Source organism: Salvelinus alpinus, chromosome 8 (genome assembly GCF_045679555.1).
Source record: "Salvelinus alpinus chromosome 8, SLU_Salpinus.1, whole genome shotgun sequence".
Lineage (NCBI taxonomy): Eukaryota > Metazoa > Chordata > Actinopteri > Salmoniformes > Salmonidae > Salvelinus > Salvelinus alpinus.
The window spans coordinates 72,819,035-72,846,267 of record NC_092093.1 but is presented as its reverse complement, the minus strand read 5'-3'; the positions used below and the strand labels follow the sequence as shown (position 1 = coordinate 72,846,267).

The window sequence follows — 27,233 nt, the reverse complement described above, 5'->3', positions numbered from 1 at the left end:
GGCAGCTCTAGCAGAGCAGAAATTTGACAAACTGACTTGGAAAAGTGGCATCCGATGACGATGCCACGTTGAAAGTCACTGAGCTCTTCAGTCAGGCCATTCTACAGCCAATGTTTGCCTGTGGAGATTGCATGACTGTTCGATTTTATACACTTGTCAGAAACGGGTGTGGTTGAAATACCCGAATCCACTAATTTGAAGAGGTGTCCACATAATTTTTGTACCTGAAAGAGTATTTGAACCTAGCTCTTGCTCACACAGTACATATGCCTCCTGCTGGATGGAGAGGGAAAAACAGCTGATTGACTGGAATTTACCAACATCGGAAATGTATAATATCAAATGCCATCTCATAATGCTAACCCTATATAACCCTCTCTCTCTCTCTCTCTCTCTCTCTCTCTCTCTCTCTCTCTCTCTCTCTCTCTCTCTCTCTCTCTCTCTCTCTCTCTCTCTCTCTCTCTCTCATTCTCTCTCAATTCCTCTCTTTCTCTCATTTTCTCTCTCTCTCTCTCTCTCTCTCTCTCTCTCTCTCTCTCTCTCTCTCTCTCTCTCTCTCTCTCTCTCTCTCTCTCTCTCTCTCTCTCTCTCTCTCTCTCTCTCTCTCTCTCTCTCTCTCTCTCTCTCTCTCTCTCTCTCTCGCTCTCTCTTGCATTCTCTCTCTCTCTCTCTCTCTTTCTCGCCCTCTCTCGTCCTCTCTCTACCTCCCCAGGACGTACAGTGATTCTGTCCACTCACCACATGGACGAGGCTGACCTGTTGAGTGACCGTGTGGCCATCATCTCTCAGGGTCGTCTTCACTGCTGCGGCTCCCCGCTCTTCCTCAAGAACTGCTTCGGTGCCGGGTTCTACCTCACCCTGGTTCGACGAATGAAATACGAGGGACCCAAGACCAAGGTGGGATGGATACGATCTCGGAAAGGGCCTCTAAAGTCTGTTGTTGTTTATGTGAGAGAGGGAGTGTGCGTTAGGGTGAGTGAGTGCTTTCATTGCCTAGACAGAGGTGCGTGTCATTGATGCTGTTTTCTCCTTGTCCTAGATGAAGTGTGACTGTACTGATGAGTGTTCGTGTAAATGCTCCACATGTACCACGTACAAAGAAGAGTTACCTCAAGCCAAAACCCCGGACAGACAGATGGACGGTAAGGTTTTCATTGAGGAATTGAGGTGACATAAGTATACGGGACCACAAAGCCCCTTTACACATGGCCACTTGCCTCACTAGCTGTTGCATCTGTGTATGTTCTGTATGTGTTGTAACACAGTTGTAACAGGTGACATAGCCAGACCCACAGCGTTGGTTCCACCACTAATGTTGACTCGGTTTGTGTGTGTGTGTTTCTCTGTGTGTGTGTGTGTGTGTGTTTGTGTGTGTGTGTGTGTGTGTGTGTGTGTGTGTGTGTGTGTGTGTGTGTGTGTGTGTGTGTGTGTGTGTGTGTGTGTGTGTGTGTATCTGTGTCCCTGTGTGTGTGTGTGTTTCTCCCTACCAGGTGACTTGTCAAGCATCACAGGGCTGGTCCACCACCATGTCCCAGAGGCCCGTTTGATCGAGGCTATCGGCCAAGAGTTGACCTACCTGCTGCCCAACCAGGGCTTCCAGCCCAGGGCCTACGCCTCCCTCTTTAGAGAGCTGGAGGAAACCCTCTCTGACATTGGCCTCAGCAGCTTCGGGGTCTCCGACACATCACTGGAGGAGGTGAGCCTATATTCAATCACAAAACATCAGTCCACTGCATGTTTCCATGTTTGATGGCCATGTACCATTGCACTTTCTTTTTCTCTTGTAGATATTCCTGAAAGTGACAGCGGATGGTGAAGCCAAATCTGTCAAAACTACACGAGGTAATTTAAAAAGAAGAAGATCTGAACTGTGTGTCTTTTATAACTTGTGTATTGTCTGTGATGTTCTGTGTGTTGGTCTGTACGGTACTGTACTGTGATGTTCTGTGTGTTGGTCTGTACAGTACTGTACTGTGATGTTCTGTGTGTTGGTCTGTACAGTACTGTACTGTGGTGTTCTGTGTGTTGGTCTGTATAATACTGTACTATGATGTTCTGTGTGAAGACTGTATAGTACTGTACTATAATGTTCTGTGTGAAGACTGTACAGTATTCTACTGTGATGTTCTGTGACGATTGTGCAGTACTGTACTGTGATGTTATGTGTGTGACAGTTATGTTGGATTTGCCGTCATCTACCCCCCAGACCAGAGATTATGGCAGCAGACACCTCGACCCAGTGTAGGACACAACAAAGTAGCACTCTATGTCGACCAATCTGAAGGTGACAAGCTACAAGCTACAAGCAACAAGCTACAAGCTACAAGCTAGAAACTACTGCAATGGCAATAATGCTGCAATGGCTATAATGCTGCAATGGCTATAATGAACAGATATCTTATAAGCCACGGCCTTTAAACTAGGACTGTCAACGTCAATTCTGGACCATATACTGTTCTCTAGTGGCATTACAGGAAGATTTACATTTGACATTTGACATTTGACATCTTAGTAATCTTACATTACTAAGATGTCATAGATTCAGGCTTACGCTGAGTGGTGGGGCTGCAGGCTTGCAGATCATGCAGAGTGTTTATGGCTATCACTGTAGAAGACCATTTAAGCTGTGTAGTATAACTCTTTCTGTCTGCAGACAGGGAACATTTAACTCCCAACCTATCCCTACGTTACAGAGGCAGACGGGGAGACCCAGGCCAACAGGCAGGGGAATTCTGGGGGCTCAGAGGGCAGCGAGGGGCGGGGCTCTAGACAGGTCAAAGGTGTCTGTCTGGTCCTGAAACAGTTATTTGCCCTGCTCATTAAACGGTTTCACCACGCCACAAGATCACATAAGGACTTCTTTGCTCAGGTACCATTCTCCACAGACGGCTGTTTGCGCCGTGTATTTTGCGTCCCCTCTATCATGTGCATTGGCTATAAATCCCTATTTATAATAATGTGCAATAATGTTACACATTTCTTGATGGTTCCAGTTTCCTGATGCAGAATTTGAATATGGAAACGTCCCTGTGTCCTTTTGTTTGGCTTCTTCAGATAGTTTTGCCTGCCAGTTTTGTGTTCGTGTCACTGATGTTCACTACGATCGTACCTCCGTTTGGAGAGTACCCCAGCCTGACCCTTAGTCCCTGGATGTATGGACGACAGTTCACCTTCTTCAGGTGAGCATAGAGACTTCTGTCCTGCCCTTAGTCGAGCACCATTTGTTAAATCAATCGTCCAGCCAATTCAGAGCCGATTCAGTCTGAGGAAGTGCAATTCCACTGGCACAAAACATGAGTAGAACGTAGACGTCTCGAATGATTATGTGGATTTTGATCATGTTTGATAAAGACTGTTGTTGACTGTTGGATGTGCTATCTTCCAGTAACGAGCGTATCCTGGACCCTGAGATGAGGTACTTTGGAGAGGTGCTGCTGAACAAGCCTGGCTTTGGGACTCGCTGCATGGTGGATGAACCTCTGGAGTGAGTGTTGATCAGGGACAGTTCACTTACCATACAATATCATCTGTTTGCTAAGTGTCGAAGTATAGCATCACTTTAAGACTCGATTCCAATAGGAGTCAGGTATCAGTCTGGGGGCCAGAAAGCAACTCGCAGGCCGGATGTGCGCTAGGCTTGAGTTTGAGACCTTCGTAAAGAATGTCATAGTGATATCATGTCGGCTACTGTATGCCCAAAAGTAACGGACATGAGGGGAGGAGGGAGGCGTCGTTGCATATGCCCGAAAAAATTATTTTGTGTATCATGTTGATCCTGATAGGCACTTCAAGTGTAACAATGTGCATGTGTGTGTGCGTGTTCCTGTGTGTTCCCGGTATAGGGATTTCCCATGTAATAACATCACAACGGAGTGGGAGATGCCGCTAGTGAACCCTGCTCTGAGAGACATGTTGGATGGACCAGAGTGGACCACAGTTAACCCTTCCCCAGGCTGCCAGTGTAGTACCCCTAGGAAACTCACCATGCTGCCTGTCTGCCCTGAGGGAGCAGGGGGGCTAACACCACCACAGGTTAGTGTAGACATATGCATAGGCTTTAACTCAATGGGCTGATACAGTATTGTGGTAATCAGGTGGCCCCGGTTTAAATCCCAGTCAGTCACCAATGCACACAGTTATACATACAGTGTGTGTGTGTGTGTGTGTGTGTGTGTGTGTGTGTGTGTGTGTGTGTGTGTGTGTGTGTGTGTGTGCGTGCGTGCGTGCGTGCGTGCGTGCGTGCGTGCGTGCGTGCGTGCGTGCGTGCGTGCGTGCGTGTGTGTGTTGTATTATAGAGGATCCAGTCGACAGGTGATGTTCTGGTGGACCTAACAGGCAGGAATATCTCTGATTACCTGGTGAAGACTTACCCCTCCCTCATCAAGGCCAGGTACTGTGGAACTATTTCAGCCTTCGTCTACTTTCTTCTGTTCTACATACACAACTCTAATGGCAGAATTCATATGTCTTTCTTGTTCAGTTTGAAGAGCAAATACTGGGTGAATGAACAAAGGTACTATTTCCATATTTTACTAAATTCAAAACATATTTGCAATGAGCTAGGTGGGGGTTACCTTTGCTTGTGGCCGTCATGTAACGAAAAGTGATGTTGTAGCGCCCTCTGGTGGCCAGGGGCATAGTACCGTTATTGTATAAGGAGTTTTAGCTCTCACTGAGTATGGGGTCTTACTCCTGGTGTTCAGATATGGAGGTATATGTGTTGTCTGTTGTCTGTCATCCAGGTATGGAGGTATATCTGTCGGGGGACAGCTTCCTGTGTTAGATGTGGACCCTAAGACCATCCAGGACGCAGCGTCACAGCTGGGACGACTGCTCAATGTTACTGGGGTACGACTACTAAAGATGTCTCTGGTGTGGCTCTTTACACACTTCAACAGCCCTGTAACTGTCCATGTAACCAATCATGGTACTCTTCTCTCCAGGGTAAATACTCCAAACAAACTCTTAAGGACATAGGAACCTTCCTTCGATACATGGAGAGTGAATACAATGTCAAGGCAAGGCATATATTGCAGTTGTCTACACTGTATACAATTTAACCCTCTACTGCAAATCCACTGTCTTACTTTTGTACCATACACCAGCAAAAGAAGATTCACTAGAATATCCATTCTGTATTTTTGAAGGTGTGGTACAACAACAAGGGCTGGCATGCCATGGTGGCCTTCATGAACGTGGCCAACAACGCCATCCTCAGAGCCAACCTGCCCAAAGATGCCAGGCTGGATGTATACGGCATCACCACCATCAACCACCCTCTCAACCTTACCAAGGAACAATTGTCTGAAGTCACTGTGTGAGTACTGGCCTTTCAGGAGATTTGATACTAGAGGTCACTGAGTGAGTACTGGCCAATCAGGTGAGGTGATTAAAGCATCTAATAGACAGTTCTCCTGGATCATCTAACCCCGTTCTGTGTCCCTGTGTCCACCTCAGTGGATGTGGTGGTGGTGGTTATCTAACCCTACTCCCTCTCCTCTCCTGAGCACCTCAGTGGATGCGATGGTGGCTATCTGTGTGATCTTCTCTATCTAACCCTACTCCTCTCCTCTCCTCTCTCCTCTCCTCTCCTAGCCTGAGCACCTCAGTGGATGTGATGGTGGCTATCTGTGTGAACTTCTCAGTCTAACCCTACTCCCTCTCCTCTTCTCTCCTCTCTTCTCCTAGCCTGAGCACCTCAGTGGATGCGATGGTGGCTATCTGTGTGATTTTTGCCATGTCCTTCGTCCCAGCCTCCTTTGTGCTCTACCTCATCCAGGAGAGGGTGACCCAGGCCAAACACCTCCAGTTCGTCAGCGGGGTCAGTCCTGTCATTTACTGGATGGCCAACTTCCTCTGGGACATGGTATGTCTCCCATCATACTCTCTCCAATCTCACATTGACACGCACCAAGTTCTTGATATGCCAAAATGGTTCGTGGCGAGGCTACCCACTCTCTTAAATGATCTATATTAATATGGCATGACAGATCATTCCAGTGAAGAGAGATCATAGTGAAGTGATAGGTCTGTTGCATACCGTATTCCACGTAATGTCATGTAGTTTATTACCGAAGGGCATACGTGTCCACTCAAACAGCCTAACGGATTGAGAGGTACATTTGATCTTTCTACATGGAGCTTGACATTCATTGTGCCACTTCCCCCTCATCAGGTGAATTACTCTATCAGTGCAGCACTGGTGGTGGCTATTTTCATGGTCTTTGACAAGAAGTGCTACACGTCGCCAACCAACCTCCAACCCCTGACAGCCCTGCTCATGCTCTATGGGTAAGTCAGTGTACTGCAGTACAGTAAGCCCGTTTACTTGGGCTAAAGGTGGAAGGTTACAGATTTAGGTTAACGGTAATTTATCCTTGGAGAGTGCATCTCGAACAGTCCTTTATAGCAGGCTCTAAATGATGAATGGATTGTACTGTACAGCGATACAGGCGATGAGAACTTGAGTGCTGTGTTAATGGGGCTAAACCTGTAGCAGGTTTATAGTGCTGTTCACGCCACTCAACCCCACCCAACAGTGACAGAAAAAGCTGACATTCTGGACCAGAGGAAAGCCTTCTTCTAGAATGAACATTTAGGCAAGGACCACATGTAAATGTTAAGATGATCCTAAAGAATATAAGCTTGATCAAACCGATGAGGAAAAACACTCCCCACCTGTCTCTGTCCACTGCAGGTGGTCTGTGACGCCCATGATGTACCCCATGTCCTACGTCTTCAGTATTCCCAGCACAGCCTACGTCTCTCTGTCCTGCATCAACCTGTTCATTGGCATCAACAGCAGTGCCATCACCTTCATCCTTGACCTGTTTGACAGCACAGCGGTGAGTGGAGAGCACAGCCTGGGATAAACGCTTCCTGTACTTACTCACAGACCTGTCTGTCTCTACCCCCTGCTCAATGACTCTTCAAATACTAGTACTTGTTGAGTGACTCGATTCTACTGTGTGGTTTGGCCCTCCCTTTCTGTCTCCCCCCCCCTCTCTCTTTCTCTCTCTCCCCCACTCCCTCCGTTTATTTATTTATCACTCTAACTTCCTCCTTCTCTCAGGCGCTGTATAAGTGTAACCAGCTGCTGAAGAAAATGCTGCTGATCTTCCCCCACTATTGTCTTGGCCGGGGTCTAATCGACATGGCTATGAACCAGGCTGTTACTGACGTCTATGCCCGATTTGGTGAGTCACACCCCCTCCACCCCTCACTCCCCCTGCCCCGTCACCCTCCAACCCCCTCACCCCCTTCAACCCCTTGCCACCCCCACCACTCGCTCCAAGGCCTGCATTCTGATTGGTCAGCAGGGAAATGCCGCTAGAAACCCTAGCCTGTTCTCCAGGTCTTGGACACCTCCAGAACCCAAAGCCAAAATCCTGATGCATTCAGAATGCCGTAACAGGACGGGAATACCATTGGCCTCGGATGGCCCCAGGTCGGGCCGGCGGCCTCTGAAACATGATGCTGTGTATTTGTCCTGCCGAAACTCTAGGAGATTTACACCCAAGACACTTCTTAAATAACTCGTGGATCTGAATAAGCTTTCCCCTAATCGGCTGATAAGACCAGTCAAAGCCGATGTCGACTAATGAGCGTGGTTAGCTAGGTACAGTGCCTTCCCGAAAGTTTCACATTTTGTTACATTACAGCTTTATTCTAAAATTGCAGACCTGCCAACATGCATGCATTTGCATACCAGCTACGCAATTTTCTGTCCATGTACACAGATATGAGATCCGAGTTAAAAGTATGGAGAAATGAATAGGGCCTGATTAGAATTTGTTTTATTTTTTATTAAAAAAACAAACATTTTCATAAAAAATAAATCCACTGAGTAAATCTAACGTCCCGATTCTCGAGCTGCAACGCACAGACATGTACGGAGTTTGTGTCAACTGACATGGAGATTAATACATCATTATTGGACGTAGCTACCCGGTGTCTGCCCCTCCTGCTGTTTGTTGTGATGCTGAGTTTGCCGACTGTCAGCTGTACGTAAACACTTGGACAAATCCCTTTTCGACTCCGTGTGTTGTGGAAAAGTAAACACTAATTGTTTCAAGCTAACGTTAGCGAACATAAGATGGACATTCAGTGGGCTCTAAAGTGCCAGCAGTTCACTCGCATTTGCTAGTGAAATAAATGAAATGCAAATACGAAAAATAACTGGTCGCATTTGTGCGAGTGTGATATACATTTAATTCTGCGTCCCATTAGTTGTATTTTCCACGTAACATTACGAGGATCACGCAACCTGATAGACTGTAAATGTTATAATCATCCACGTCACAAAAGCATTACAAAAGTATAATCTAAAATAAATATAATTATCTTGGCATTAAATGGAGTGGGGAGTTTAGAAGACTGCGCGATGAAGAATGAATGAGTGTCTGGTATTAGCGATAGAGGCAATGCTTCTAAAATGCTTTTGCACTAGATTTGAGAATTTATCAATTTCTAAAATCTGAAATGATGTATGTGCTGCAAAGAAATACAATAGGCTCCTTTACATCGGCTGAAACAGCGGACTCTTCTAAGCTTTGTGTAGCCAGTTTGCGGTCTTTGTCGATGTGATCATTTGTTTTTGTGTTTTCAAAATGGTTTTGCTTTTAGTGTTGATTAGGAATCGTGTCTAAAAAGCCAATAGTTGTGAGCAGGCACTAGTGATTGGCCCTGTTTGAGAGGTGACAAGCGTTCCTCTACTATAGAGACTAAACTTGGGGGCATGTGCTAAGAAAAACGTTATACACTGCTCAAAAAAATAAAGGGAACACTTAAACAACACAATGTAACTCCAAGTCAATCACACTTCTGTGAAATCAAACTGTCCACTTAGGAAGCAACACTGATTGACAATAAATTTCACATGCTATTGTGCAAATGGAATAGACAAAAGGTGGAAATTATAGGCAATTAGCAAGACACCCCCAATAAAGGAGTGATTCTGCAGGTGGTGACCACAGACCACTTCTCAGTTCCTATGCTTCCTGGCTGATGTTTTGGTCACTTTTGAATGCTGGCGGTGCTCTCACTCTAGTGGTAGCATGAGACGGAGTCTACAACCCACACAAGTGGCTCAGGTAGTGCAGCTCATCCAGGATGGCACATCAATGCGAGCTGTGGCAAGAAGGTTTGCTGTGTCTGTCACCGCACAGCCCTCCATGTGCTCGCCAGAGGTAGCCTGACTGCCATTAGGTACCGAGATGAGATCCTCAGAGCCCTTGTGAGACCATATGCTGACACATGCACATTTGTGGCCTGCTGGAGGTCATTTTGCAGTGCTCTGGCAGTGCTCCTCCTGCTCAAAGGCGGAGGTAGCGGTCCTGCTGCTGGGTTGTTACCCTCCTACGGCCTCCTCCACGTCTCCTGATGTACTGGCCTGTCTCCTGGTAGCGCCTCCATGCTCTGGACACTACGCTGACAGACACAGCAAACCTTCTTGCCACAGCTCGCATTGATGTGCCATCCTGGATGAGCTGCACTACCTGAGCCACTTGTGTGGGTTGTAGACTCCGTCTCATGCTACCACTAGAGTGAGAGCACCGCCAGCATTCAAAAGTGACCAAAACATCAGCCAGGAAGCATAGGAACTGAGAAGTGGTCTGTGGTCACCACCTGCAGAATCACTCCTTTATTGGGGGTGTCTTGCTAATTGCCTATAATTTCCACCTTTTGTCTATTCCATTTGCACAACAGCATGTGAAATTTATTGTCAATCAGTGTTGCTTCCTAAGTGGACAGTTTGATTTCACAGAAGTGTGATTGACTTGGAGTTGCATTGTGTTGTTTAAGTGTTCCCTTTATTTTTTTGAGCAGTGTAGATAATTATCTCCATTCTACACTGTACATGTAATCTCCAAGAATAAAGGCCTTTTGTGTGTATTTTCTAATTACATATTGTTAGTGACTTTTACCATGTGTGTAAATGGGATGCTGTCAAGAAAGTATTCCAACCTTTTATAGACTTGATTTGGTACAATTCCATAAATGCAATCAGACTCACAAGCAGGTGTGGACGAGCGTGCGTGCTACTCAGTACTGTGTTGAAGCACATTTGGCAGCGATTACAGCCTCGAGTCTTCTTGGGTATGACACTACAAGCTTGGTACACCTGTCTTTGGGGAGTCTCTCCCATTCTCTGCAGATCCTCTCAAGCTCTGTCAGGTTGGATGGGGAGCGTTGCTGCATAGCTATTTTCAGGTCTCTCCAGAGATGTTCGATCGGGTTCAAGTACAGGCTCTGGCTGTGCCGCTCAAGGACATTCAGAGACTTGTCACACAGCCACTCCTGCGTTGTCTTGGCTGTGAGCTTAGGGTCGTTGTCCCGTTGGAAGGTGAATCTTCGCTCTGGAGCAGGTTTTCATCAAGGATCTCTCTGTACTGCCTCGTTCATCTTTCCCTCAAGCCTGACTAGTCGCCCAGTCCCTGCCGCTGAAAAACATCCCCACAGCATGATGCTGCCACCACCACCAAGCTTCATCGTAGGGATAGTGCCAGGTTTCCTCCAGATGTGACGCTTGGCATTCAGGCCAAAGAGTTCAATCTTGGTTTCATCATACCAGAGAATCTTGTTTTTCATGGTCTGAGAGTCTTTAGGTGCCTTTTGGCAAACTCCAAGTGGGCTGTCATGTGCCTTTTACTGAGGAGTGGCTTCCGTCTGGCCACTCTACCATAAAGGCCTGATTGGTGGAGTGCTGTAGAGATGTTTGTCCTTCTGGAAGGTTCTCCCATCTCCACAGAGGAACTCTAGAGCTCTGTGACCATCGGGTTCTTGGTACATCCCTGACCAAGGCCCTTCTCCCCCGATTGCTCAGTTTGGCCGGGCGGCTATCTCTAGGAAGAGTCTTGTTGGTTCTTAACTTCTTCCATTTAAGAATGAATGAGGCCACTGTGTTCTTGGGGACCTTCAATGCTGCAGAAATTGTTTGGTACTCTTCCCCAGAACTGTGCCTCGACACATTCCTGTCTTGGAGTTCAACTGACAATTTCTTGGATCTCATGGCTTGGTTTTTGCTCAGACATACACTGTCAATTGTGGGACCTTATATAGACAGGTGTGTGCCTTTCTAAATCATGTCCAATTAATTGAATTTACCACCAGAAACCGTGGATTGACGGCAGCATTCGCGTGAAACTGAAAGCGCGAACCACTGCTTTTAACCAGGGCAAGGTGACCGGAAGCATGACCGAATACAAACAGTGTAGCTATTCTCTCCGCAAGGCAATCAAACAGGCCAAGTCTCAGTACAGAGACAAAATCGAGTCGAAATTCAACAGCTCAGACACAAGAGGTATGTGGCAGGGTCTACAGTCAATCACGGATTACAAAAAGAAAACCAGCCCCGTCGAGGACCAGGATGTCTTGCTCCCAGACAGGCTAAACAACTTTTTTGCCCGCTTTGAGGACAATACAGTGCCACTGACACGGCCCCCTACCAAAACCTGCGGGCTCTCCTTCACTGCAGCCGAGGTGAGTAAAACATTTAAACGTGTTAACCCTCGCAAGGCTGCAGGCCCAGACGGCATTCCCAGCCGCGTCCTCAGAGCATGCGCAGACCAGCTGGCTGGTGTGTTTACGGACATATTCAATCAATCCTTATCCCAGTCTGCTGTTCCCACATGCTTCAAGAGGGCCACCATTGTTCCTGTTCCCAAGAAAGCTAAGGTAACTGAGCTAAACGACTACCGCCCCGTAGCACTCACTTCCGTCATCATGAAGTGCTTTGAGAGACTAGTCAAGGACCATATCACCTCCACCCTACCGGACACCCTAGACCCACTCCAATTTGCTTACCGACCCAATAGGTCCACAGACGACGCAATCGCAACCACACTGCACACTGCCCTAACCCATCTGGACAAGAGGAATACCCATGTGAGAATGCTGTTCATCGATTACAGCTCAGCATTTAACACCATAGTACCCTCCAAACTCGTCATCAAGCTCGAGACCCTGGGTCTCGACCCCGCCCTGTGCAACTGGGTCCTGGACTTCCTGACGGGCCGCCCCCAGGTGGTGAGGGTAGGTAACAACATCTCCACCCCGCTGATCCTCAACACTGGGGCCCCACAAGGGTGCGTTCTGAGCCCTCTCCTGTACTCCCTGTTCACCCACGACTGCGTGGCCATGCACGCCTCCAACTCAATCATCAAGTTTGCGGATGACACTACAGTGGTAGGCTTGATCACCAACAACGACGAGACGGCCTACAGGGAGGAGGTGAGGGCCCTCGGAGTGTGGTGTCAGGAAAATAACCTCATACTCAACGTCAACAAAACAAAGGAGATGATTGTGGACTTCAGGAAACAGCAGAGGGAGCACCCCCCTATCCACATCGACGGGTCAGTAGTGGAGAAGGTGGAAAGTTTTAAGTTCCTCGGTGTACACATCACGGACAAACTGAACTGGTCCACCCACACAGACAGCGTTGTGAAGAAGGCGCAGCAGCGCCTCTTCAACCTCAGGAGGCTGAAGAAATTCGGCTTGTCACCAAAAGCACTCACAAACTTCTACAGATGCACAATCGAGAGCATCCTGTCGGGCTGTATCACCGCCTGGTACGGCAACTGCTCCGCCCACAACCGTAAGGCTCTCCAGAGGGTAGTGAGGTCTGCAGAACGCATCACCAGGGGCAAACTACCTGCCCTCCAGGACACCTACACCACCCGATGTCACAGGAAGGCCATAAAGATCATCAAGGACAACAACCACCCAAGCCACTGCCTGTTCACCCCGCTATCATCCAGAAGGCGAGGTCAGTACAGGTGCATCAAAGCAGGGACCGAGAGACTGAAAAACAGCTTCTATCTCAAGGCCATCAGACTGTTAAACAGCCACCACTAACATTTAGCGGCCGCTGCCAACATACTGACTCAACTCCAGCCACTTTAAAAATGGGAATTGATGGAAATTATGTAAAAATGTACCACTAGCCACTTTAAGCAATGCCACTTAATACAATGTTTACATACCCTACATTACCCATCTCATATGTATATATACTGTACTCTATATCATCTACTGCATCTTGCCATCTTTATGCAATACATGTACCACTAGCCACTTTAAACTATGCCACTTTATGTTTACATACCCTACAGTACTCATCTCATATGTATATACCGTACTCTATACCATCTACTGCATCTGCCATGCCGTTCTGTACCACCACTCATCCATATATCTTTATGTACATATTCTTTATCCCTTACACTTGTGTGTGTGTGTAAGGTAGTAGTGTGGAATTGTTAGGTTAGATTACTGTTGGTTATTACTGCATTGTCGGAACTAGAAGCACAAGCATTTCGCTACACTCGCATTAACATCTGCTAACCATGTGTATGTGACTAATAAAATTTGATTTGATTTGATTTGGTGGACTCCATTCAAGTTGTAGAAACACCTCAAGGATGATCAGTGTAAACAGGATGCACCTGAGCTCAATTTACAGTCTCATAGCAAAGGGTCTGAATACTTATGTAAATAAGGTTTTTCAGTTTTCTATTTGTAATACAATTGCAAACATTTCTACAAACCTGTTTTCGCTTTGTCATTATGGGGTGTTGTGTGTGGATTGCTGAGGATTTTTATTTATTTCAATCCATTTTAGAATAAGGCTGTAATGTATCAAAATGTGGAAAAGGTGATCGGACTGAGTACTTCCCGAAGGCACTGTAGGTGGGTAGTGGATATAGGAGACTATAGGAGCAGTTGCCACCGAGTGTGAATGCACCACCACCCAGCTTTGTTGATGAATGTTTTATGTGAAGATAAGCTGACTGATTCAAGTGTAACTTTTCCCACTTCTCACACATCGGTTAGATCAGATGGTGTACGGATGCTGATTATTCCATGCTACATGCTGATCTGTTTGCTTTGCTTTGTGTGTGCCAGGTGAGGACTTCAGTCTGGACCCCTACAGTTGGGACTTTGTAGGGAAGAACCTGGTCTTCATGGCTATTGAGGGCTTTGTCTATTTCATCGTGAACATCCTGATCCAGTACCGCTTCTTCCTGGATCACTGGTAACCAACAGCTTCACTTCACATCTAATATACAAGTCTACATTGCTGTAGTACTTAAAAAGATCATCTAATTGGTGAAGCTAATTCATCTTTGTATGGTGTTATTGAATCTGTTGGATCAGAATCGTATGAATCTGTTGACCATTACCAGTTGACTAGTACCAGTAACTCTATGCATTATTGATTGTGAGAGCAGGCCAGAACAGCACTTCGCCACTTACCTTAAACCTCTGACCTCTTACCTGTAATAGGATCACAGATTGTAAGACGGATCCCATCATGGAGGAAGATGTGGATGTGGCCCAGGAGAGAGAACGCATCTATAATGGAGGAAGCAAGAATGAGATCTTAAAGATTAGAGACCTCACCAAGGTATGCTAACCAACTAACTAACTAACTTACTAACTAACTGACTAACTGACTGACCACTCAGGACTCCTGTGTTATGTGTTTCTTGGTTATTGACTCAATAGTTTGCAGTGTGAACAAGATGGTTATATCTTTCTCAATTTCTTTCTCTTCCTCTCTCTATTTATCTCTAACTACTCTCTCTCTCTCTCTCTCTCTCTCTCTCTCTCTCTCTCTCTCTCTCTCTCTCTCTCTCTCTCTCTCTCTCTCTCTCTCTCTCTCTCTCTCTCAATTTTCAATTTTCAATTCAATTGACTTTATTGACATGGCAAGTTCATTATTACTTACATTGTCAAAGTATACATATCGAAAAATAAAAATCTAATATATATATGTATATATATACAAAATATATATATATTTATATATAAATAAATGGTGGAACCAACAGCAATAATAATAGTAGTAGTGGACATGGGATTACCATTAACAGCAACTACAACAACAATATTAATCAGAACAACAATATATTAAATCAATGGTAGTAGACCAGTGTCAACATGACTTGAGAAGACATATGACCTGGTATGAAAGACAAAACAAAACTAAGCTAAATGGGAAATATTATCAACATTACTTTGCATTTTTCACTGGCTGTCCCTCAGGTTGTGGCAGGAGGACCCATATTTGGCTGCCAAAACTGCACATTTTGGCTTTTCACCCAATAAATATTTGATTTTTTCTTCATCTTTTATAGTTTCAAATTCTTTGTATTGAGTTATAATTTTGGGAAAGAAATATGCTCTTAGGTCTGAGTATTTGTCACAGTGTAGTAGGAAATGCACCTCTGTCTCTACCTCTCCCCTGGAGCAGAGTGAGCACAGCCTGTCCTCTCTGGGCAGCCAGGTTTGTCTGTGACGACCGGTCTCTATAGCCAGACTGTGCTCACTGAGTCTGTACCTAGTCAATGTTTTCCTCAGTTTTCTATCAGTCACAGTGGTCAGATAGTCTGCCACCATGTACTGTCTGTTTAGAGCCAAATAGCATTGAAGTTTACTTAGATTTTTTGTGGTGTCTTTCCAATAGGTGATATATTTTTCTTTTTGTTTTGTGATGATTTGGTTGGGCCAGATTTTCTGAGGGCTGTCCCGAGGCTCTATGGGGTTGGTTTGGGTTGGTGAACTGAGCCTCAGAACTAGCTGGCTGAGGGGACTCTTCTCTGGTTTCATCTCTTGACATTGTAGAGCTGTGTGATGGAATGTTTTGGGGTCACTTGTTTTTAGATGGTTGTAAAATTTGATGGCTCTTTTTTCTATTCGAATGAGGAGGGGGTATTGGCCCAATTCTGCCCTACATGCGTTATTTGGAGTTTTTCTTTGTACTTGCAAAACAGTCTTGCAAAACTCTGCATGCAATATTTCAATTGGATGTTTGTCCCATTTGGTAAATTCATTATTAGAGAGTGGACCCCATACTTCACTACCATATAGAGCAATTGGTTCAATAACTGATTTAAAAATTTTGAGCCAGATTCTAATTGGAATTTCAATTCTGATGTTCCTTTTAATGGCATAGAATGCTCTTCTTGCTTTGTCTCTCAGCTCATTCACAGCCATGTGAAAGCTACCTGTGTTGCTGATATTTAGTCCTAGATATGTGTAGTTTTTGGTGTGTTCTAATAGAACTGTGTCCAAATAGAATTTATATTTGTCATCCTTATTTCCCGACCTTTTTTGGAATATCATTATATTTGGTTTTTTTAGGTTAACGGTCAGAGCCCAGGTCTGACAGAACCTGTGAAGACGATCTAGGTGCTGCTGTAACCCCTCTTTAGTGGGAGACAGCAGCACCAGGTCATCTGCGTACAGCAGACACTTGATTTCAGTGTTGTGTAGGGTGATACCAGGTGCTGCCGATTCTTCTAATATTTTTGCCAATTCATTAATGTAGATGTTAAATAATGTTGGACTTATTGGGCAGCCCTGTTTCACTCCACGCCCCTGAGAGAAGAAGTCTGTTTGCTTGTTGCCAATTTTAACCGCACATTTGTTTTTAGTGTACATTGATTTAATAAAATCATATGTTTTCCCTCCAATACCACTTTCTATTAGTTTATAAAAAAGACCTTCGTGCCAAATTGAATCAAATGCTTTCTTGAAATCTACAAAACACGAGTAGATTTTGCCTTTGTTTTGGTTAACTTGTTTATCAATTAGAGTGTGGAGGGTGTAAATGTGGTCTGTTGTACGATAATTTTTTAGAAATCCAATCTGGCTTCTGCTCAGGACGTTGTGTTCGTCAAGGAAATGATGTAGTCTGCTATTTATAATACTGCAGAGAATTTTCCCCAAGTTGCTGTTAACGCAAATTCCTCTGTAATTATTTGGGTCAAATTTGTCTCCATTTTTATAGATTGGTGTGATCAATCCCTGGTTCCAAATATCGGGGAAAATACCTGCAGTGAGGATAATGTTGAAGAGTTTGAGTATAGCCAATTTGAATTTGTGGTCTGTATATTTGATCATTTCATTTAAAATACCATCAGCACCACAGGCCTTTTTGGGTTGGAGATTGCATAGTTTTTCCAATAATTCTTCTTCTGTAATTGGGGTATCCACAGGATTCTGATAGTCTTTGACTGCTAATTCAAGGATTTGTAATTTTTCTTGTATATCTTTTTGTTCTGGGCTCTTTGTTATATTGCTGTAGAGGTTTGCAAAGTGATTTCTCCACATATCCCCATTTTGGATAGCCAATTCCTCATGATGAGGTTTGTTTAATTTATTCCAATTCTCCCAGAAGTGGTTTGATTCTCTCTCTCTCTCTCTCTCTCTCTCTCTCTCTCTCTCTCTCTCTCTCTCTTGCTCTCTCTCTCGCTCTCTTTCTCTCCTCCCAGACTTACATGGGGAAGACTAAGCCAGCTGTGGACAGAATCTGTGTGGGAGTGTCTCCTGGGGAGGTCAGTACAGTACCACTCTATACTATAGACCTCTATATAAACTCAGCAAAAAAGAAACGTCCTTTCACTGTCAACTGCATTTATTTTCAGCAAACTTAACATGTGTAAATATTTGTATGAACATAACAAGATTCAACAACTGAGATATAAAGTGAACAAGTTCCACAGACATGTGACTAACAGAAATGAAATACTATGTCCCTGAACAAAGGGGGCGGGGGGGGGGGGTCAAAATCAAAAGTAACAGTCAGTATCTGGTGTGGCCACCAGCTGCATTAAGTACTGCAGTGCATCTACTCGTCATGGACTGCACCATATTTGCCAGTTCTTGCTGTGAGATGTTACCCCACTCTTCTACCATGCCACCGGCAAGTTCCATTTTTTGGGGGAATGGCCCTAGCCCTCACCCTCCAATCCAACAGGTCCCAGACGTGCTCAATGGGATTGAGATCCGGGCTCTTCGCTGGCCATGGCAGAACACTGACATTCCTGTCTTGCAGGAAATCACTTGCAGAACTAGCAGTATGGCTGGTGGCATTGTCATGCTGGAGGGTCATGTCAGGATGAGCCTGCAGGAAGGGTACCACTTGAGGGCGGAGGATGTCTTCCCTGTAACGCACAGCGTTGAGATTGCTTGCAATGACAACATGCTCAGTCCGATGATGCTGTGACGCAGCCCCAGACCATGACGGACCCTCCAAATCGATCCCGCTCCAGAGTACAGGCCTCGGTGTAACGTTCATTCCTTCGACGCTCATTCCTCCGACCATCAACCCTGGTGAGACAAAACTGCGACTCGTCAGTGAATAGTACTTTTTGCCAGTCCTGTCTGGTCCAGCGACGGTGAGTTTGTGCCCATAGGTGACGTTGTTGCCGGTGATGTCTGGTGAGGACCTGCCTTACAACAGGCCTACAAGCCCTCAGTCCAGCCTCTCTCAGCGTATTGTGGACAGTCTGAGCACTCATGGAGGGATTGTGCGTTCCTGGTGTAACTCGGGCAGTTGTTGTTGTCATCCTGTACCTGTCCCGCAGGTGTGATGTTCGGATGTTCCGATCCTGTGCAGGTGTTGTTACACGTGGTCAGCCACTGCGAGGACAATCAGCTGTCCGTCCTGTCTCCCTGTAGCGCTGTCTTAGGCGTCTCACAGTACGGACATTGCAATTCTTTGCCCTGGCCACATCTGCAGTCCTCATGCCTCCTTGCAGCATGCCTAAGGCAAATTCACGCAGATGAGCAGGGACCCTGGGCATCTTTCTTTTGGTGTTTTTCAGAGTCAGTAGAAAGGCCTCTTTAGTGTCCTAAGTTTTCATAACTGTGACCTTAATTGCCTACCGTCTGGAAGTTGTTAGTGTCTAAACGACCGTTCCACAGGTGCATGTTCATTAATTGTTTATGGTTCATTGAACAAGCATGGGAAACAGTGTTTAAACCCTTTACAATGAAGATCTGTGAAGTTATTTGGATTTTAACAAATTTTTCTTTGAAAGACAGGATCCTGAAAAAGGGACGCTTCTTTTTTTGCTGAGTTTAGTACCACAGCTATACAGCACGGGAAGGTGACGTGTAGAGACCCAGTGATAAAATATATTCTCAACATCCTTTTCTCCCCTCCTCTCCCCAGTGCTTTGGGCTCCTGGGTGTGAACGGAGCAGGGAAGACCACCACCTTTAAAATGCTGACCGGAGACACTGATGTCAGCTCAGGAGAAGCCTCTGTCACTGGTCACAGGTACAGGGCATGGGGCATTGATTCCAAGATGGCGTAGCAGTCGGACGTGTGTTTGTATTGTCCTGTATTGTCCTGTCGCGTGTAAATAGTAAATAGTCTTCGTATTTTTCGTATACATTTCGTATATATTTTAATTTCACTTTCCATCTAGGAACTGAATATACATTCCTACATTCCGCCTCACCCAATGTGGTACGGACCTGATATTTTTTTTTATACTTTAGAACCGTAACCCCAAGCAGAAGCTAGCCAGATAACTAGCTACTAGCTAGTAGTCAGTTAGCCACTGCTGCGGTCTTCACCCTCAACTCGGACACAGCCAGCTTCAATACCGGGCCAATACCTGCCAGTCTGCAAGCGCGATATCAACCCAGAGCATATAGGACTGCTTTTTCTCTACCACATCACCGGATTCCTGACGCAAGCTCTGGACAATTACACCGTATCATCACAGCTAGCTAGCTGCAACCGAGTGGCTACTACTGGCTAACACCTCTGTCCCGAAGCAAGCACCAGTTAGCCTTGAGCTAGCCTCGAGCTAGGCCCATCTGCCGGCTAGCTGCAAGCGCGATATCAACCCAGAGCATATAGGACTGCTTTTTCTCTACCACATCACCGGATTCCTGACGCAAGCTCTGGACAATTACACCGTATCATCACAGCTAGCTAGCTGCAACCGAGTGGCTACTACTGGCTAACACCTCTGTCCCGAAGCAAGCACCAGTTAGCCTTGAGCTAGCCTCGAGCTAGGCCCATCTGCCGGCTAGCTGAAGAGCTAGCGCCACTGCCACTGCCACGAAGCTAGCACCAGTTAGCAAACACAATTCTACAATTCACAACCTCTCTTTCGCCATCGCCATCTGGCTTGGATTCTCTGTCGACACAACCACGTCTGAGCAGACCCCCTCCGTCTGAGCAGACCACCCCCCGGGCTACTAACTTTAAACGCCGCGTGCTAGCTTAGTGGAGGCCTCCTCTGCTCCATCTACGGCTGCCCCCTGGACACTATGATCACTTGGCTACATAGCTGATGCATGCTTGACTGTCCATTAATTCACGGTACTCCATTCTGTTTATTTGTGTTTTACCTGTCGGCTCTGTGCTTTAACTCAGGATCTGTGTGTAGTTAATCCGACCCTCTCTGCCTAGTCGTCGCCATTTTTACCTGTTGTTGCTGTGTTAGACTAGCACCCTGTTATTGCTGCTGTTATCTTACCTGTTGTTTTAGCTAGCTCTCCCAATCAAGACCTGCAATCACTTTATGCCTTATTGTATGTCTCTCTCAAATATCAATATGCCTTGCATACTGTTGTTCAGGCTAGTTTTCATTATCATTGTTTTGGTTTGCAATGGACCCTGTAGTTCCACTCTCCGTACCTCTGATACCCCCTTTGTCCCACCCCCCACACATGCGGTGACCTCACCCATTGAGACCAGCATGTCCAGAGATACAACCTCTCTTATCATCACCCAGTGCCTGGGCTTGCCTCCGCTGTACCCGCGCCCCTCCATACCCCTGTCTGCACATTATGCCCAGAATCTATTCTACCACGCCCATAAATCTGCTCCTTTTATTCTTTGTCCCCAACGCTCTAGGCGACCAGTTTTGATAGCCTTTAGCCGCACCCTCATCCTACTACTCCTCTGTTCCTCGGGTGATGTGGAGGTAAACCCAGGCCCTGCATGTCCCCAGTCACCCTCATTTGTTGACTTCTGCGATCGAAAAAGCCTTGGCCTCATGCATGTCAACATCAGAAGCCTCCTCCCTAAGTTTGCCTTACTCACCGCTTTAGCACACTCTGCCAATCCTGATGTCCTTGCCGTGTCCGAATCCTGGCTTAGGAAGGCCACCAAAAATTCTGAGATTTCCATACCCAACTATAACACTTTCCGTCAAGATAGAACTGCCAAAGGGGGAGGAGTTGCAATCTACTGCAGAGATAGCCTGCAAAGTTCTGTCATACTTTCCAGGTCTATGCCCAAACAGTTCGAACTTCTAATTTTAAAAATTAATCTCTCCAGAAATAAGTCTCTCACTGTTGCCGCCTGCTACCGACCCCCCTCAGCTCCCAGCTGTGCCCTGGACACCATCTGTGAATTGATCGCTCCCCATCTAGCTTCAGAGTTTGTTCTGTTAGGTGACCTAAACTGGGATATGCTTAACACCCCGGCAGTCCTACAATCCAAGCTTGATGCCCTCAATCTCACACAAATCATCAAGGAACCCACCAGGTACAACCCTAAATCCGTAAACATGGGCACCCTAATAGACATTATCCTGACCAACCTGCCCTCCAAATACACCTCTGCTGTCTTCAATCAAGATCTCAGCGATCACTGCCTCATTGCCTGTATCCGCCACGGGTCCGCGGTCAAACGACCACCCCTCATCACTGTCAAACGCTCCCTAAAACACTTCTGCGAGCAGGCCTTTCTAATCGACCTGGCCCGGGTACCCTGGAAGGATATTGACCTCATCCCGTCAGTTGAGGATGCCTGGTCATTCTTTAAATGTTACTTCCTCACCATATTAGACAAGCATGCTCCGTTCAAAAAATGCAGAACCAAGAACAGATATAGCCCTTGGTTCACTCCAGACCTGACTGCCCTCGACCAGCACAAAAACATCCTGTGGCGAACTGCAATAGCATCGAAGAGCCCCCGCGATATGCAACTGTTCAGGGAAGTCAGGAACCAATACACGCAGTCAGTCAGGAAAGCAAAGGCCAGCTTTTTCAAGCAGAAATTCGCATCCTGTAGCTCTAACTCCAAAAAGTTCTGGGATACTGTAAAGTCCATGGAGAACAAGAGCACCTCCTCCCAGCTGCCCACTGCACTGAGGCTAGGTAACACGGTCACCACCGATAAATCCGTGATAATCGAAGACTTCAACAAGCATTTCTCAATGGCTGGCCATGCCTTCCTCCTGGCGAATCCAACCTTGGCCAACAGCCCCGCCCCCCCCCGCTGCTACTCGCCCAAGCCTCCCCAGCTTCTCCTTTACCCAAATCCAGATAGCAGATGTTCTGAAAGAGCTGGAAAACCTGGACCCATACAAATCAGCTGGGCTTGACAATCTGGACCCCCTATTTCTGAAACTGTCCGCCGCCATTGTCGCACCCCCTATTACCAGCCTGTTCAACCTCTCCTTCGTATCATCTGAGATCCCCAAGGATTGGAAAGCTGCCGCGGTCATCCCCCTCTTCAAAGGGGGAGACACCCTGGACCCAAACTGTTACAGACCTATATCCATCCTGCCCTGCCTATCTAAGGTCTTCGAAAGCCAAGTCAACAAACAGATCACTGACCATCTCGAATCCCACCGTACCTTCTCCGCTGTGCAATCCGGTTTCCGAGCCGGTCACGGGTGCACCTCAGCCACGCTCAAGGTACTAAACGACATCATAACCGCCATCGATAAAAGACATTACTGTGCAGCCGTCTTCATCGACCTGGCCAAGGCTTTCGACTCTGTCAATCACCATATTCTTATCGGCAGACTCAGTAGCCTCGGTTTTTCTAATGACTGCCTTGCCTGGTTCACCAACTACTTTGCAGACAGAGTTCAGTGTGTCAAATCGGAGGGCATGTTGTCCGGTCCTCTGGCAGTCTCTATGGGGGTACCACAGGGTTCAATTCTCGGGCCGACTCTTTTCTCTGTATACATCAATGATGTTGCTCTTGCTGCGGGCGATTCCCTGATCCACCTCTACGCAGACGACACCATTCTATATACTTCCGGCCCTTCCTTGGACACTGTGCTATCTAACCTCCAAACGAGCTTCAATGCCATACAACACTCCTTCCGTGGCCTCCAACTGCTCTTAAACGCTAGTAAAACCAAATGCATGCTTTTCAACCGTTCGCTGCCTGCACCCGCACGCCCGACTAGCATCACCACCCTGGACGGTTCCGACCTAGAATATGTGGACATCTATAAGTACCTAGGTGTCTGGCTAGACTGCAAACTCTCCTTCCAGACTCATATCAAACATCTCCAATCCAAAATCAAATCAAGAATCGGCTTTCTATTCCGCAACAAAGCCTCCTTCACTCACGCCGCCAAACTTACCCTAGTAAAACTGACTATCCTACCGATCCTCGACTTCGGCGATGTCATCTACAAAATAGCTTCCAACACTCTACTCAGCAAACTGGATGCAGTTTATCACAGTGCCATTCGTTTTGTTACTAAAGCACCTTATACAACCCACCACTGCGACCTGTATGCCCTAGTCGGCTGGCCCTCGCTACATGTTCGTCGTCAGACCCACTGGCTCCAGGTCATCTACAAGGCTATGCTAGGTAAAGTGCCGCCTTATCTCAGTTCACTGGTCACGATGGCTACACCCACCCGCAGCACGCGCTCCAGCAGGTGTATCTCAATGATCATCCCTAAAGCTAAAACCTCATTTGGACGCCTTTCCTTCCAGTTCTCTGCTGCCTGCGACTGGAACGAATTGCAAAAATCTCTGAAGTTGGAGACTTTTATCTCCCTCAACAACTTTAAAAATCTGCTATCCGAGCAGCTAACCGATCGCTGCAGCTGTACATAGTCCATCTGTAAACTACCCACCCAATTTACCTACCTCACCCCCCATACTGCTTTTATTTATTTACTTTTCTGCTCTTTTGCACACCAGTATCTCTTCTTGCACATGTTCATCTGATGATTTATCACTCCAGTGTTAATCTGCTAAATTGTAATTATTCGATTTATTGCCTACCTCATGCCTTTTGCACACATTGTATATAGATTCTCTTTTTTTCTACCATGTTATTGACTTGTTTATTGTTTACTCCATGTGTAACTCTGTGTTGTCTGTTCACACTGCTATGCTTTATCTTGGCCAGGTCGCAGTTGCAAATGAGAACTTGTTCTCAACTAGCCTACCTGGTTAAATAAAGGTGAAATAAAATAAAAAAATAAAAAATTGCCATATTGCCATATGCTTCCTCAATCACAGTTGGCATGATCAATGTTTTTCCCCGATGCTGTTGATATCCTTAGTAAATAACAGTGGACCTAAAATAGAGCCCTGTGGCACACCAGAGCACATTTCTAGTCTTTTCACCTGTAATCGTACCCTTCTTCCCTGTCCCTGCAGCATCCTTACCAATATCCTGGACGTGCACCAGAACATGGGCTACTGCCCCCAGTTTGATGCCATAGATGAGCTGCTGACTGGCAGAGAGCACCTCCATCTGTATGCCCGCCTCAGAGGGGTGCCTGAGTCCGAGATCAGCAGGGTGAGGCTGTGGTCAGAGGTCAGGGGTTAGGTTCGGAGTTTAGAGGCTAGGGTTAGGGTCATGGTTAGAATAATGAACGTTTCTGAACTCAAATGAATAGCTATATCCACCTCAGTGTGTCGATATATGTTTATGTTTGTCTACCCTTTATTGACCCTGGCCATGACCTCACTCTCCGAGGTTGTCTCAGGGAGAGTTGGGATATGCCAAAAAAACACATTTCATGTGTGAAATAGGACAAATATAAGCACCCACGAAATTACTATTGTTATTATTGTATTATTATTAAACATTTATTTATTTAGCCAGGTAGAGGTGGCAATAATGTGTCCTTCTGCTGTCTTAGGTGGCAGACTGGGCAATTCAGAAGCTGGGTCTGGCTGACTATGCTGGCCACACAGCCGGGACCTACAGCGGCGGCAACAAGAGAAAACTATCCACGGCCATTGCCATGATCGGCTGTCCTCCGCTGGTCCTGCTGGTGAGCTTACCATTACTGGAGTCGTCCGTGGGTCTTCAGTTAGGGGGTTAAGGGGAAATAAGAAATGGTTCTGTATTCTGCTTGTTAGTGTGTATCTGAAGATGTTTCTATGTGTGTTACTATCCAGGACGAGCCCACGACAGGCATGGACCCCCACTCACGTCGTTTCCTGTGGAACTCCATAATGAGTGTAATCCAAGATGGCCGAGCAGTGGTCCTCACCTCACACAGTATGGAGGAGTGTGAGGCTCTGTGTACCCGTCTGGCTATTATGGTCAATGGCACCTTCCAGTGTCTTGGTACCATCCAGCACCTCAAATACAAGTAGGTTCTGTCTCTATTTACTTCAGACATAGTTACTACTGAAGAGTTTAGTGTGTAGATCTGAAACTGACAACGTTAACGCTACTGACTTAATGTTACAGTACAAACTCTAGAAGAAAATACTATTTCCCTGCTGTAATTCATGTACCTTCTTCATCTGTACCCAATTATCTACTATGAGTCTAACCAGCCCTGGATTGTATTGGACTGTGTGTTTTGTAGGTTTGGTGATGGTTACGTGGTCACCATGAAGATCCAGGCCTCCACACCAGGTTGTCCCCCAGACCTGAACCCAGCCGAGGCCTTCATGGAGAGCACCTTCCCTGGCTGTGTCCAGAGGGAGAAACACTACAACACTCTGCAGTATGAAATCGCCTCTTCGTCCCTGGCTAGGATCTTCCAGCTGGTCCTGGCCAACAAGGACCGCCTCAATATAGAGGACTACACCGTCTCCCAGACGACACTAGATCAGGTAAACACTCACCTAGTCTTTCTCGCTCAACTTTATTATTGAATGTCTAGCTAGTGAGACAAAGACTTTGAGTATGGCTCATGAGATAATTACTAAACAGAGATGAATGGACAGCAGCCAGGAAATATATTGTATGTTCTATATTGATTGAAGTTTAGTAAGAAACTCCTAAGAAATCAATGGACTTAGGGGTAAAAAAACAACCAAAATACCAATACTTGCACCCTCCATTGTTAGTATTTGATGTAACAAATACAGTACCTCTAAATATTAGCTTCTATTGATAAGCAAAGTAAATATAGATGGAATCGAAACCATCGTATTCTGACACCGTTTCTCAAGTTGTGCGGCCATGTGTTAAATAGACTCCTGCGTCACCCACATTCTCACACGTCAGCCATCTTCTATCCAGTGTCATTTTTCCTCATGCCGTCTTGCAGGACTTCAAAGGATAATAGCCTGACCTTTTGGATCTTCATTCTGTGAAATTCTGTGAATGTAAGATGTTTATTCTCTGGTATGTGTATCCCCCCAGGTATCGTGTTCTTTTGTCATTTTAATCCAAGGTTAATAAGCGTCCGTTTTGGTTCTTCACTGTGTTTATTCCCTGGTGTATCTCTCTCCTCTCTCCAGGTGTTTGTGAACTTTGCCAAGCAGCAGTCAGGAGAGGACGACGGCATGGTGCTGCACCCGAGGGCCGCTGGGGCACGGAGAAAAGAAATCAAGGTCACACCCCTAAGTTGTCTGGGGAAATGAACCGTCCCTCCCCACACGCACACACACACACGCGTTTGTGCGTAAACACTCGCACACACCCACACACATGCACACATAAACACACACATACACACACACACCAGAAACTCAGACAGGAAGAGTTGTCTGGGAAATTGAACGCTCCTAGAAGACTACGTGGAGGATAGTGAAGGGAGGTTGACTATTTGGTGACACCGCTGGTGACTGGTGAGAGACTAGTTGGTGACACTACTGGTGACTGGTGAGAGACTAGTTGGTGACACTACTGGTGACTGGTGAGAGACTAGTTGGTGACACTACTGGTGACTGGTGAGAGACTAGTTGGTGACACTACTGGTGACTGGTGAGAGACTAGTTGGTGACACTACTGGTGACTGGTGAGAGACTAGTTGGTGACTGGTGAGAGACTAGTTGGTGACACTACTGGTGACTGGTGAGAGACTAGTTGGTGACACTACTGGTGACTGGTGAGAGACTAGTTGGTGACACTACTGGTGACTGGTGAGAGACTAGTTGGTGACTGGTGAGAGACTAGTTGGTGACACTACTGGTGACTGGTGAGAGACTAGTTGGTGACACTACTGGTGACTGGTGAGAGACTAGTTGGTGACATTACTGGTGACTGGTGAGAGACTAGTTGGTGACTGGTGAGAGACTAGTTGGTGACACTACTGGTGACTGGTGAGAGACTAGTTGGTGACACTACTGGTGACTGGTGAGAGACTAGTTGGTGACACTACTGGTGACTGGTGAGAGACTAGTTGGTGACTGGTGAGAGACTAGTTGGTGACACTACTGGTGACTGGTGAGAGACTAGTTGGTGACACTACTGGTGACTGGTGAGAGACTAGTTGGTGACACTACTGGTGACTGGTGAGA

General features: G+C 46.3%; 1 protein-coding gene across 3 annotated transcripts in view; it reads left to right on the top strand.

Annotated features, from left to right (window-relative positions):
• Positions 1–26,864, top strand: part of LOC139583666 (retinal-specific phospholipid-transporting ATPase ABCA4-like) — a 96,007-nt gene extending 69,143 nt beyond the window's left edge. For 2 of the 3 annotated variants that reach the window (XM_071414992.1, XM_071414991.1), the window contains 26 exons: positions 713–897; positions 1,040–1,142; positions 1,491–1,696; positions 1,788–1,842; positions 2,694–2,869; positions 3,055–3,179; positions 3,386–3,484; positions 3,843–4,032; positions 4,296–4,390; positions 4,481–4,513; positions 4,743–4,848; positions 4,944–5,018; positions 5,148–5,317; positions 5,689–5,866; positions 6,176–6,291; positions 6,698–6,845; positions 7,073–7,196; positions 13,906–14,035; positions 14,287–14,407; positions 17,280–17,342; positions 18,965–19,071; positions 24,180–24,321; positions 24,668–24,802; positions 24,930–25,126; positions 25,349–25,598; positions 26,232–26,863. In XM_071414992.1, the coding sequence (XP_071271093.1) occupies positions 713–897; positions 1,040–1,142; positions 1,491–1,696; positions 1,788–1,842; positions 2,694–2,869; positions 3,055–3,179; positions 3,386–3,484; positions 3,843–4,032; positions 4,296–4,390; positions 4,481–4,513; positions 4,743–4,848; positions 4,944–5,018; positions 5,148–5,317; positions 5,689–5,866; positions 6,176–6,291; positions 6,698–6,845; positions 7,073–7,196; positions 13,906–14,035; positions 14,287–14,407; positions 17,280–17,342; positions 18,965–19,071; positions 24,180–24,321; positions 24,668–24,802; positions 24,930–25,126; positions 25,349–25,598; positions 26,232–26,354 (3,452 nt within the window). In that variant the 3' untranslated portion in view covers positions 26,355–26,863. Of the gene's footprint in view, positions 1–712; positions 898–1,039; positions 1,143–1,490; positions 1,697–1,787; positions 1,843–2,206; positions 2,285–2,693; positions 2,870–3,054; positions 3,180–3,385; positions 3,485–3,842; positions 4,033–4,295; positions 4,391–4,480; positions 4,514–4,742; positions 4,849–4,943; positions 5,019–5,147; positions 5,318–5,688; positions 5,867–6,175; positions 6,292–6,697; positions 6,846–7,072; positions 7,197–13,905; positions 14,036–14,286; positions 14,408–17,279; positions 17,343–18,964; positions 19,072–24,179; positions 24,322–24,667; positions 24,803–24,929; positions 25,127–25,348; positions 25,599–26,231 lie in introns of all 3 variants that reach the window. The other variant, XM_071414993.1, reaches the window with a different exon arrangement.
• Positions 26,865–27,233: the final 369 nt, after the last annotated feature.